The sequence below is a fragment of the Cucurbita pepo genome, chromosome LG02 (genome assembly GCF_002806865.2).
Source record: "Cucurbita pepo subsp. pepo cultivar mu-cu-16 chromosome LG02, ASM280686v2, whole genome shotgun sequence".
In the NCBI taxonomy this organism is placed as follows: Eukaryota; Viridiplantae; Streptophyta; class Magnoliopsida; order Cucurbitales; family Cucurbitaceae; genus Cucurbita; species Cucurbita pepo.
This window is the reverse complement of record NC_036639.1, coordinates 12497062-12510224: the sequence shown is the minus strand read 5'-3', so window position 1 is coordinate 12510224 and position 13163 is coordinate 12497062. Positions and strand designations below refer to the sequence as shown.

Here is a 13163-nt window from a genome sequence, read left to right as displayed (position 1 = left end):
TCAAATTCGTAAAACGTAATTTATCGACTAACGTTTCAAGTCGTAGATGATCCTAGTTTGCAGAATAGCACATCTAACTACTTGTTTTGAGTTATGGAGATGCTAAAAACTAGAAGCTATCTCATTATACTTGAACATGTTAAAGAATTTGAACTGAACTATACTTGAATTTGATTCTCAAATAGACCCATGAGGAGTTGAAAGACTATGAATATATTTGAAAGTGCCAAAAAAAATCAGAACCTAAAGTTCAGGGGTTGAAATAACCTGCCTAGAAAAACCATTTCATCGACACCTTGAATCGAGGTTAATTACCAAAACAATATGAACTCGAACGAACTTCTTATGAAAGGTACAAGATCAAGAAAGCTATCGAAGAACTTCACGCTCTCTTGACGACACCTTTTAATCTTTCGATAACCAACACAAAAGCACTTCAAAGAACTACATTCAACCTTCACAGGAACTGAAATTAGCTCAGTATGAAAAACCACCCTCAGGCAGGGAAATGGTAGTGGAGAAAAATATGTTCCAGAGTTTCCTCCACTTGAAGACACAGGCTGCAAACACTATGAGAATTGCCCAACTTGGGTTCTTTTGGAGTTTATCCTCCTTATTTAGGCCACTTTTGAAGAGAAATGGTTCAAATATAGGGGAGGCTAAGAGATGTCATCATTGGGTCAGCTTTTCGAGTTTGTTTTCTAAAATTTTTGGGAACGAACTATAGATATTTCTCACCTATTATGGATGGTTGCCTGCATCATTTAAGAACCTTATTTGCACAACACACACCAAGAAGGGATGTTTCAGCTAATGTTCTTAGCTTGGATCTTATCTTGTGTGATAATTATCACCTCCCTGCAACCTACTGCAGAGAATAACTTTAACCTTCTTAAGCTGGATGTCTTTCCATATCATTCCTTCTACATAAGGGAAGGAAAACTTATGACAATATGGTTTTAAAAAGATGGATATCAAAGGGTCTTGTCCAATGATTCTTCCTATAAAAACATAAAATAAAATAAAATAACTTCAAAGATAAAGGTAAAAACTAATAGTTTGAATGGAAGAAAGAAGAAGAAAAAAGCAGCAGGCAGAGCTCTAACAATGAGGCAGTCTGGCAAATAACAGACCATCTCAATGAACATGATATATTACTTCTTTCAAACTACTACAACTCAACAATTTATCATGGAATAAGTCTTTACTGAGATGATCCTATGAAGTACAAAAACAATTCAAACCTGGATAGAAGGTTAAAGCTTGATCCTTCAATCGCTAAATCTACTCGAATCTCATATTCCATATAAACTTTCACAACAATGACTTCGTTCGACATAAAGCAGACAAGTATCAATTTTTTTTAAAAAAAAAAGAGTATCAAAAACGAGAAAAAACTGATGTTTCTTTTAAAGAAAAACTAAGCTTTGATTGTAAAATTATGAAAGAAGACAAGCAAGAATGATGAGGAATAAGACAAATAAAGCACGAGAAGTAAGCTATTCTCAACCATGGGAAAGGAACAATAAGCAAAATCTACTTAGTTCAAGTAAGAGTAACGTAACAATAAATTTCAGTGACATTATGAATGAGAGGCTAACCATTACAAAATGAAAAACCCAAATTAAAGTTTAATGAGGCAACATAGATTTTAAAACCTTTTCATGGTTCAACGACACGGGAAATTCAAATTTCTAACCTTTTGATTGAAAATCTACGCCTTAACCAGGAAGCTATTATTCAAATTTCTAACCTTTTGATCGAAAATCTACGCCTTAACCAGTGAGCTATTCTTGGCACATAGAGATCATAAAACCTGTAGGCTTTTTATATATACCTTCCCCTGATCGATCAAAGCCATTGGTACATAAAATGCAAGACATTGTCCCATTGAAATGCAACAAGGAAACATAAGTTCAGTCCTCGTTTACAAACAGATTTTTCAAAGAAAAGGATGATAATTAACCATAAAGCTACCCATATATAATATTTCAGGGATCACGATTGACACTTAAGACAATTACAATCCAGAAACAAACAATAAATAAGTATAATTTTTAGTATATGAAATAAAAAACCACGAAGGAACAAACATCAACAAGTTACCGAACATCTCTATAGTCGATTACACCACTGATTTAACCGGCGCAACGTCCTCGGGGATCTTGACGTAACCCATCTTCTTAATATTCTCCTTGTTATCATCACTGAAATCACCCTCCTCCCAGAGGTCATCATACACAGAAGAGCGATGACTAAATTGGCTGGAGCACAACGAGTAGGCCAAATACATGGTGGCAGCAGTGAGAGCGCCACAGCCAACGCCGAAGAGCAAAGCAACAACAACGCTGAGGATATCCTTGGTACGATCACGAAGGGAGCTGAAGTCATAAGAGAGGCCCAAAGGGAGTTCTTGAAGCGAGTGGGGTTCGGAGGCTACAAAAGCCCTATCGCGAGGGAGATCCAAGCGGAGGAGTTCGTCACCGAAGGGGCGGAAAAGGGAATCGGAAGAAGAAGAAGAAGATGCAGCGGATTTCAACTCGGTGATGTCGACGATAATGGCCATCTCGGAGAAGGGATCGCGGGAATCGAGGGTTGGGTGGCGGTGAACGGAAAAGGAAACGAAGAGGGATTTGCAGGGGCGGGCATCGGAGAAGATTGGGAGGGAAACCGTGAGAAGAAAGAGGAGAAAGAGACGAATCATTGCTGCCGTTGACGCCATTGTTGGAGGTTTGACGAACAAGGGGAAGTTTCTATGGACAACTGAATCGTCTCTTTTCTTCTCTATGTTTATGCAGATTTTTTTATTCCGCTTTTTTATTTTTAATAATTTGGAATAATTTCTTTTTAAAAAAAATTAATTAATTAATTTTAAATTAAGTTACCCGTCTAATTTATAATTTATATATCCACGGTTAGGGTTTTCCTCGATTCCTTATTAGGATTAGGACCAAGTGGGGCCTAACCGAGGTTGTATTAGGGTTTAGCATTAGGTGCAGCTCCTCAAGGGTCGGCCTCGATTTTGTGAACTCGAGCTTTGACCTATGTTTCTTTTCTTCTCTCCTTGTTTGATGGTTTGGTTTTTGTTTTGCTTTGTTTTTATCAAGTTTTCGTGATTCAATTTTACCCATAAATCAGTCCCCTACTACTTAATTAGGGCTCACGGTTTGACTGTGTTGAAAGACTAAATACATGAAGTCGAGTTTGAGATTAATCTTTTTCAAGTATCCTTATGGAACAGTGGCTTTAATTTCGTCGTTTGGCTAAAAGAAATCTCGAGTGTGTGGTCATGATCCCTCAAAGAGTTCCTTCAATGATCTCTCGGTGGCAACATGTTCAACATAATCGATCTTTTCATAATATAAAGTGATGGTTGAAACTTTCACTCGTGTCTCGTTCATACAGTGAAGTTCTACTTGCTCTATGAGAGCCTTCAAATCCAACCCTTCGAGGATTTCTATTACGTGGTTTAATACTAAAGAAGACAAAATTAGGGTTAGACCGAGATTGCACTGACAAAAGAGTATTGGGCACGACCCTTCAAGAACGGTAACTATGAACTTGGATTCAATCTAAGATTTTTTTTTTCTCTCCTTGCTCGGTAGCTCGATTCTTGTTCTAAACGGTCTCTTTAACTAACTTTTATTATTTATTTTTTCTCGTAATAGACGCAAAATTAAAAATTAATTTTAGGGTAGATTTTTATTTATTAAAAGTTCAATAATTTAATTTAAGTATTCAATAATCCTCCCCAAGGTCCCTACGCTATAAAACCCGGTTCACAACTTCGAAGAGAACTCCGACCAGCCTTTTTACCGATCAATTTGATTGCCCTTTTCTTTTTCCCGCTCGCTTAGACCCTTCCATGGAATTGCTCATCAATTGTTTAGCGCCATAGGAATCTATACCGGAAAAATATGGTTTGGGGCTTCTTCCCCGTCGATCCTCTTTCAGGTGCGTTCGCTTCGTGATTTTCTGATTACTTCTTGCTGCTGTCGAACTGGTTTTCTTTTAGTTGTTCTAAGATAACTTTTTGCGTACTGTTAAAAGCTTTATATTTATTTTCAATGCTTACTTTCTGAAGAATCGTCAGTTTTCGTTTGGTTGGACAATTTGTATAAACAAGTGCATGTTGCAGGTGAGGAAAAATTCTACATTTTTGCGCCTGGGAAGTATAAAGTGGGTCGTAAAGGTACTTCGATTGTGCTAGTAGTTATCTTTGATGCAGTTCTTTTGCTTCTGAATGATAAATTTTATGGCGTATTCTTGGTCTATAATAAACTTTAGAAATGTTTTTAATGTTTGTAGAAACGATATTTCTTTTACAAGAACAATTCCTGTGCGCATTTTTTCCTTCGTCTGTTTTTGTTTTATCATATAATTATTATTAAGAGGCGGATATAGGATTAGACTGTAATTTTAATTGGTTAACTATAAGTGTACTCAATGTCCCGATGAGACCCTATCAAGGCTACTTTTGACCATATTGGCCTTACTGAGTGAGTGTCCGAGTGACCTTATTGGGCGAGTGATCCTAAGTAATCTGCGTCCTTTGAAATTGTATTCAAGAGGCAAGAGTTCAATGCTGCTATATACTCAAGTCGAAGAGTGTTAATAAAGTTGTGGGAAGGATACTACACCACCAAACGAGCTAAACTAGGATATCGAAGATGTTGCTCCGCCCATAGATACCGACTTGCTAATTTCCATGAGAAAAAATGGGCTCAAAGTTTCACCCTTCGACCATGATATCCTCAATCCCACTCCTTTTAGTATAATTTCCCAAAAAGATGTCAAAGCTTCCTTACTCGCGTCTGGGGAATATTCGTAACAGCTATAGAATTTTGCAATATTTTAAAGGAATAAGGAGAAGTTTCTTATTTATTCCTCTCTCCTTTCCAGTGAGATTTTCCATTTTAGCTAAATTTGTTAGAGAGAGAAATGCGTGTGTCAAATGAAGAGAGACAGAGAGAGATAAGGTTAGAGAAACTAGACAAGGAGGGTCAGAGAGACTCTATAGAGGGAGAGAGAGCTTAAGATAGAGGGCTTACTTGTCGCTTTGATAAGTTAGAGAGCTTGATGCTATCACTTCAAGTGAAGAATTGACAGAGGGTATTTTGACTTTTGAGGGAGGCATTTAAAAATTTGACATTATGCTCTTAAAAAAAAATAGTTGAAGTGCTCAGGCACCACGCCTCAGAGTTCAAGCAGGAGGGCGCACACATATATTTGTGCCTATGTGAGGCAAGGTTCTTCATGCAAGTACTTTTTTGAGTTTTCTAAACAATGACTAGATCAATATTATAAACATTTTCCATAATGTTTTGTAGTTGTTTATTTTCAATCATGTTGTCTTCAAAGTTCCTTTTTGTATTGCATTTTTGTTGCCTTTTTCGTGAGAAAAAATATTTTGAACATTCAAGAACGTCCATTTAACAGTCACTTTCTTTAGCTCTCAAATCATGCTCTCAGTTGTTTGCTCATTCTGTGATCATGTTTATCCCACAGGCTGCGATTTGACTATAACAAAAGATAAAGGAGTTTCCCGCATCCATGCAGAAATAGTTGTAGATGCTATGATCTTTTTAAATTCCCACAAGAGTTATTTATCTAATGTTTCCTCTAAAGTGAGGATTAGCGATTGCTCCAAGTATGGGACATTTGTTAGCAGGAATTCTGGGTTGAAGGAAAAAATTCACGAACTTCCAAAAAAAGAAGCAAGCTTGTATGATGGAGATGTGATTTCATTTGGATCTGGCAATGCAACATACAGGTAATCTGAGAAACATTTAAATTAGTGACAAGATTTATCTTTCAAGTTGCTCTCACTGGTTAGCTCTTTATTAGAAGCAGGGTATGCTTTTTATATATGGTTTATTATACTCATTATTAAGTCCATGGCTCTCAGTTAAACCAGGTGCAGTTACTTGCTATTTATTCAGTAAGTGATTGTTTCGGCAAGGAATTCTGTAAATTCTTTAATACTTCCTTTTAGATTCTATGAATATTCCTTTCTATATTTCCCATATTCTTTTTCTTTTTTCTTTCTACTTTCCTTTATTCTTGAATCTCAACCACTGAAGCAATTTTTTGTGATAACTTTGTCTCCTTTACAAAGTTCCTTGTTTTGGTATATCCTAATTTTTTTAGATTTTGGGTTTTACTTTTAGCTTCAATTAATATAGATGGCTAAGTTTCTTTTTATTTGTACTAAAATTTATTTTCCGAAGCTACAAGATCTCATATGCCTTTTTGCTATTGTGAATATACATTAACATATTTTAATGCTAATATACTTCTTGGTTTCTGTAAAAAAAAAAAAAAAAAAAAAAAAAAAAAAAAAAAAAAAAAAAAAAAANATTACCATTTTATAGTCGAAGAAACTTTACTTTCTATTAGATTATCTAACACCCAATACGCTCGAAAACCTTATTATCCCATAAACAAATCTTGCAGGTTCTCCTTTGTGCAACTTGTGTTTTATGTTCACCATTCAGTGTCCTTCCAATTCCAGCTGCTGAGGGACAAGGTTTCATCCATAGGTCAGTCATAAAGAAGTTGCCGATCTTCTTTTACTTCACCTATGAAAGGAATTCTTTATCTGATTAATAGAAGTTTCAATTTTCCAAGGTTTCTTATGTAACTGCTTAGTTGCTTTATGTTAGCATGTCCTAGTACAAACGCTTGAAAACTCTAAATATGACCTTAAAGACATGTTGAATATGTTACAGAATATGAGGAAAAACAGGGGAGAATACTTAACCTTATTCATGTGTGGAACTCTCAACTTAACAGCATGGTAAATTTAAAGAACGGAAACTAACTAAAGGAAGGTTTGTTTAAATTAGGGATAAACTGTGAAAAAGGTAAAAATAAAAAAGAATAACAATACATTATTAACACACATAACTTGTTGCTACATACATCCTTACACTCTTTTCTTTTAATATATGAAAATCATCTGTCTTGGTGTTTTAAAACATAAGAAAAATTTGAGACTGATTCATTTTCCAAAATCATCTGACTTCTAATAAGTTGAAATGTTTACGAGGCACGTTTATCAATGAGCTCTGCATTATTGATACTGTGATCCCATCAATCAAGTTCACCATCACTATTTATTACATTGTTTATGCTGCACAACATCTACTCATTCTACAAGTTAAATCTGCATTGAAGAAAGTGAATTAGTTTGTCGTTTTGGTCGAATTTGAAGAGTATATTTAAATGTAGGTGCTTCTACATCTCATGATATTCGGGAGTGTACGCATGTGCTTGTAGAGGAACTGATGCCTTTTGATGAAGCTCTAGTTGACGCCATAGTGGCTGAGAAACCTTTTGTTATCACAAGTTGGGTTGAGGTAAAAATATGCTTCATATATTAATTGTTTCACTGTGATGCCAAGTTCTGTCATCTTGTTCGCCCCAACATTACGGAGGAACCTGATCTTGAGAATAGAAAATAACAGTGAAATTGTATTAAGATATAAAAGGAAAATGCCAAGTTCTGTCATCTTGTTCGCCCCAACATTATAGGCATGGCTCTCCCAAGAAAACTACATCCCCAAATTCTAATTGAATAGAACCCTTTGATTATAACGACCTGCCCTAACTACACTAACGTAATTACTCAAGTATTTTTCTCCTTTCGATTTCTAGTTTTAGGTATCCTTGACAATTTTTCATATACATCATTGTTAAAGTCTAGCAAGGATAAACATAATTTACAACTAGAAAGTGTACACCTATATGGTAAATACTAATAATGGAACACGGAAAAAATGAGGAACAAGTAGATTTTTTCTTGGAGATCCTTGGAGGAGCATCCTCATGACTCTCAACAGGCCTATTAGTTTCTTTTGCTTTGGCTCTATTAACAAACTTCAGTTCAACCATCTGCAAAATTACTTTACGAAAATCTGAAGATTCTTTATGCTTTTATTTTTATGTTGACCATCATCATGGATCAAGAATGACTTTGATTACCACTTTGTTGAATAAAAAAATTACTTCAATTTGTTTTAATCTATGCACAGATCAACGCCAAGCATTATCATTATTTACAGTTGTGTTTTTTTTTTTCTTTTTTCCTTGTAAGAAACTGAGTTTTCGTTGAAAAATGAAATAATATACAAGGGCATTAAAAAAAAGTCCACAAAAAAGGAGATCATATATCTGATTCTTTCTATTTCCATAACAATGCAATTAGCAAAAACATGAGACAAGCGAGATTCTGCATTCTTACTGATTGTTACACTTTAGTTATTTGCAGGAAGAACCTCCTGTAACGAGATTCCATGCTTTGATTCGTAAGTGCTGCCTTTTTTAAGTTTGGCTGGGAACATATTCTTGAGTAATAGTATTTTTTTTTTTTTTTTTTTTTTTTTTTTTTTTTTTTTNTGCATTTCACTCTCAACCTTTTGTATTTGTTCTTTGAACCAGCTATCATCCAACAATGACTGTGGAAGGGATGCATGTCAAAGTTGTGGATCCCAACACTCGTAAAAACTGTTTGAGTGGATACACTTTTTTATTAGGGTCGGCACATATGGTAAGGCTCTGTTTTTTCATTTTCACATTCTTGAGAGTTGCTGGCTTGAGTAGGCAACCCTTTGATGAATGAATTATTGAAAAAAATTAGCCTTATGGTTTTTTTATTCTGTGATATACTTAGTTAACCCAACATGTAGGGGTTTGAAATAAATAAAGGAAAGAAGGAAAAAATTTAAATCTCATTCCATTTCTACCTTATGACAAAATTTTCTCGGATGCCTGTGGTGTTTAGTACTATTCTTTAGTTTTCTGTTCAGAAATAACTCTTCTGGTGGATTGCTTAGACATTCAATAATTTTGATATTCAATTTCCTATCTTTTGGAAGTACAAACATGGGGATCGGTTGAAGATGCTATTGCAACAAGTTGGTGGTGCAAATGTTTTGTCTATTGAGGACTTCTCTTCAGATAGCCAAGTACGAGGTTTTATCTCTTTCCACATAGACTATATCCATTCTTTCCTAATTGCTTTGTGAAGGCGTGGGTAAAAACTACTGGTTAACTAATTTCATGTAAAAAGATTCTAATTCACAATATTTCTGACTGCAATATGGTCTTATGGACAACATGAACTGCATTACTAATAAGCGTATGGATTCTAGGATTGAGTGTTATGAATAATACATGCTTAATACACTTCATCAATTTGTTGACATGTAATAGATGTTTCGATATTGCAATGAAGTATAATTTGCATCACATGGGGCCATAATGATTGATTACAAAAACCATCTATATAGTTAATATCAATGTCAATCGAATATTAATTACTATCCAGGCTTAAGATGTGAGCTGTGTTTTAAAATATGTCTCAAATGGCGCCTAATGATCTTTGATTGGACTAAATACAACAACTCGACGCCTTTATTTCATTTCTTTTATTTATTTCAGTTCTATGAACCTGGTGTTTATTGGGTAATTGATTTGTATGATAATTGTTGTAGGACTTTGGTAATGGAGAAAATGAACGGGTAGTATTCATTATTCCTGGAGGATTAGCAGAAAAGTTGGGTTCATCCTATAAGGTTGATTCTTATTATAAAATAACTGAGTTGGTTTTGATATCATCTGTTTTGAGTGGAAAGCTGGATAGAGACAATTTGATATCACCCTGTGGTAAGTAGTCTTACTCACTACTAGTTTCATTTGTAGTATATTTACTCATTGTTAAAACTGTTTATATTTCTTCATTTTAACTTCATTCATCTGACTGAATATAAAGTTTCTTTGCAGAACCAGGTTCCTCTACATGCTCCACTGATGAAACCGTGGTAGCAGAATCCGATCTCGAAGCAGAAACCGATAAACCAGTTGCTTCTAATGTCCAAGGTTCAGATGAACATTTAGGCATACCAGATGAACATTTAAGCAAACCAGAGGACTATTTAAGCAAACCAGAGGTGTCCATCGACCATGCTGCTTCTGGATCAGCTGGGGACCATAAAACATTCAGAAATAGTTACAGTGGAGTCAAAATGAGAAACGACAAGGTCGATGAATCTGACAACAGCAATATAGACATTATTTTCACTCAAAATTTAATCGCGCAACACGTGATGAAACCTTCATCAATAGTTACTGCAGAAGACGGTGGAATTACGAACTTCAAACGCTTCAGGAAGGTATTACTATTAGCCTCTGAATGTATTAATCTGCACCATTTCGTTTTAACTGGTGTGCACATTACTGTTTGATATTGATGAAATCTTGATCACCATTGTATGCGTTTTCTACCTTTAAACGATGAACCAAATGATGGTCGTGATCATATTTGCATTCAACTGTTCGAATATGCATTTAAGTAGCATTAAAAACAGTGTTTGTTTCTTGTTTTGGTGGCACATAGAGAAAAATGTTATGGAGGTTAATACGCACATCCTTTCAACTTTTTTGCAGACAGAAACTCACTCTGGGAATAGCTTTTATAATCTTGTTCCATTTGATAAGTATCCTTACAAGTAAGTGTTTCTCTCATGTCTTGGAGTCATTTGGGATGTGTTTGGCGCATAGTAGAGACGTTTCTTTGCATGCCATTACATATTCTTTCATGTTTATTTATTGAAAGTTGGGTATCTCACGTTGAATTAATATGATATCTTTAAACATTTCAAGCCCGCACCTCTGCCTCTGAATCTGATTACGTTAAAAGAAAATCACCTGCCATTGTTTTATGGGTTTCTAGGGATAACGGTGATGGAAGGGAAGAAATTGCAGAATCCTTGAAAGAAGAAAGAAAGCGCAAGGAAATGGAAGCTATATCTGAAGATTTATTTAATAACGAAAAGGTGAGTCTTTTTTACTTGTTTTAGCACCCCAAGTTACAAACATGGCATGCATGAAGACATACATTTTTAACTTGTCCGAACTTCAGGGACGACGTCGTGGAATGGTCGGTTCCCTTCAACGGCTCCTTACTCGTTCTTAGAAACAGGTATCTGTATTTGCATCAAAGAATTCTCTTTGTGTTTGCCTCTACTTTGTTAGATAACTCGTTCTCTTTTGCACACATTTGCATGATATTGTCGTCAATCACGATCATATTTACCTTGCATGTCTATGTAGTTGCTTGTCTACAAATTGTGTTAAAACTTGATTTGGTTGATGTCCCTCTATAATATGAAAGGATATAAGAGGGTTTACAATCATCCAAGTATTTTGACAAGTCAGAAGATGTATCGAGCCTCTAAGTGGACTTCTAACGTGTAACTTGTGTTGCGGTGACATACTTACACGAGTATTCGTAGCTATGTTATCTCTAAGGATTCAACACAACTAGCTCAACATAATATTTTCGAGCTTCCTTAAATTTTTCTAACAAATATTTAAACATAAGGGGATAAGCATAAACGATTTACCGACAAAAAGAAACTGTTCAATAAGTTGCACGATGTATGTCCGTGCATATCTCTAGATCGTGGTGTCATCAACATTAGGGATAATTTTGTAAATTGTATGGTCAACCATAGAATGCTTAATCTAAACGTTTTCAATCCCGTGGGTGGAACTCCTAAAAAGACCTCACATCATTTATTAAAAAAATATTTAAATTAGTCCAAATTCACATGCAAAACTTTAAATCAATCCAGAACCACTAATTACATTCATTAAACATTAATAAAAATAAAGAACAAACATAAAAAAATGGATCCAAAAGTTAGCAACACAAACAAATGTATAAAAATTATTTTAAAATGACTAAATAGAAAATAAAAAAATTCATATTATAATATTAATGAATTCAAAATATAATTGTTTTTTAATATTAATTAATTATATATTTTTTTAACTTCTTTTAAAATATTTCTTTATTCTTGTTGGCACACGACTTTGTGTATGATTAGGAGATATTGTGCTGATATTATGCTCAAGTCCATGATTAGCAGATGTTTTCACATAGTATGTATGATTATTGTGCTGGTATTGTGCTCAAGTCCATGATTAGCAGATGTTTTCACATAGTAATGTTTTGTCTCTCCGATTAACGTGGAATCTCAAAAAAAAAAAAAAAAAAAAAAAAAAAAAAAAAAAAAAAAAAAAAAAAAAAAAAAAAAAAAAAAAAAAAAAAANTTCCAGAAAAAACAAAAAAGAAAAGAAGAAAAAGAAAAATAGAGTTAGGCTAGGAAAGCGAAAAGGGACGGGTACAACTAATTATCAAACAAATTTTCTTTTAAATAATTAATTTATATATATATATATATATATATATATATATATATATAAATAAGTACAACAACTCAAATGAACCTTTATTTAATTAATATTGGACAACTCATTCTATCTCCCATACATTTAAAATTCCTATTTAAAATAGGAAATAATTCTTTATCAAATTTACATTGCTTAATTTTATATACTTATTTTAAAAAATATATATATAATATAATCTTATCTTGGAAAAAAAATAAATGAAATTAAGGTTAAAATTCCACTTTTATCATATACTTTAATCTATTTATTTTTAAATGATTTTGATGGACGAAACAATTTAGCTTCTTAACCTTGGTTTATAATATTTTAAAACTGGTTATGATGTATTAAATTTTTTAAAAAGAAATTTAAGTAGTGTTTAAGTTATTTAAATCATGGAACCTTCTACTAAAATATAAAATATAAGAGGTTCTTTTTAATTGAATTATTTAAATAAATTAAATAAGAGTTGGGCAAGAAGAGAGAGAAAAAGGATTATCACCGTCCAATTCTTTTTCAAAAAAGAAAAATATTTTAAATAAATTTAAATAATCCAACGGTCCACAAACAAAGCATCTTAATCGTAATCAACACCTGCCCGCACCTGATCCACAAGGTACACTGTCAAGAAGTCGGTGGTCGACCTAAAACCGAGTAAGCCGGTCAAACAAAAATATTAACAAAATTATAATTATAATTTAATTTAATTTGGTTGGCCTCCTAATATAGACCTGGCTACATCGCCAATTTCAATATTCAACGGTCAACGGTCAAAATACATGGGACGCATACAATAAATATCCAGCTAAGCTTAGCTAATTCCATTTCAACTAATCAATTTCTAATTTTAATTTCTACAAAATTCAATATTCCTTTTTATAATTATTATTGACTACTCAAATTGTGTTTTATTTATTATATAC

General features: G+C 33.8%; 2 protein-coding genes across 2 annotated transcripts; one reads left to right on the top strand and one right to left on the bottom strand.

The window, feature by feature from the left end:
* Window positions 1-1860: 1860 nt before the first annotated feature.
* LOC111789416 lies at window positions 1861-2800 on the bottom strand. The gene has a single exon (XM_023670185.1). The coding sequence runs from the start codon at window positions 2720-2722 to the stop codon at window positions 2126-2128; it is 597 nt and encodes a 198-aa protein (XP_023525953.1). The 5' UTR covers window positions 2723-2800; the 3' UTR covers window positions 1861-2125.
* A 974-nt stretch (window positions 2801-3774) lies between these two features.
* On the top strand, window positions 3775-11319 carry LOC111785298 (nijmegen breakage syndrome 1 protein). The gene is made up of 13 exons (XM_023665709.1): window positions 3775-3954; window positions 4139-4192; window positions 5509-5773; window positions 6457-6542; window positions 7234-7361; window positions 8263-8309; window positions 8443-8551; window positions 8880-8969; window positions 9498-9669; window positions 9787-10175; window positions 10450-10511; window positions 10736-10838; window positions 10925-11319. The coding sequence occupies exons 1-13, from the start codon at window positions 3918-3920 to the stop codon at window positions 10976-10978; spliced, it is 1596 nt and encodes a 531-aa protein (XP_023521477.1). The 5' UTR covers window positions 3775-3917; the 3' UTR covers window positions 10979-11319.
* Window positions 11320-13163: the final 1844 nt, after the last annotated feature.

Coding starts and splice junctions, on each gene's coding strand:
- LOC111785298 (XM_023665709.1), top strand. CDS start 3,918: ATGGTTTGGGGCTTCTTCCCCGTCGATCCTCTTTCAG. Junction 7,362..8,262: donor TTATCACAAGTTGGGTTGAG/GTAAAAATATGC, acceptor GTTACACTTTAG/TTATTTGCAGGAAGAACCTC. Junction 8,552..8,879: donor TATTAGGGTCGGCACATATG/GTAAGGCTCTGT, acceptor ATCTTTTGGAAG/TACAAACATGGGGATCGGTT.
- LOC111789416 (XM_023670185.1), bottom strand. CDS start 2,722: ATGGCGTCAACGGCAGCAATGATTCGTCTCTTTCTCCTCTTTCTTCTC.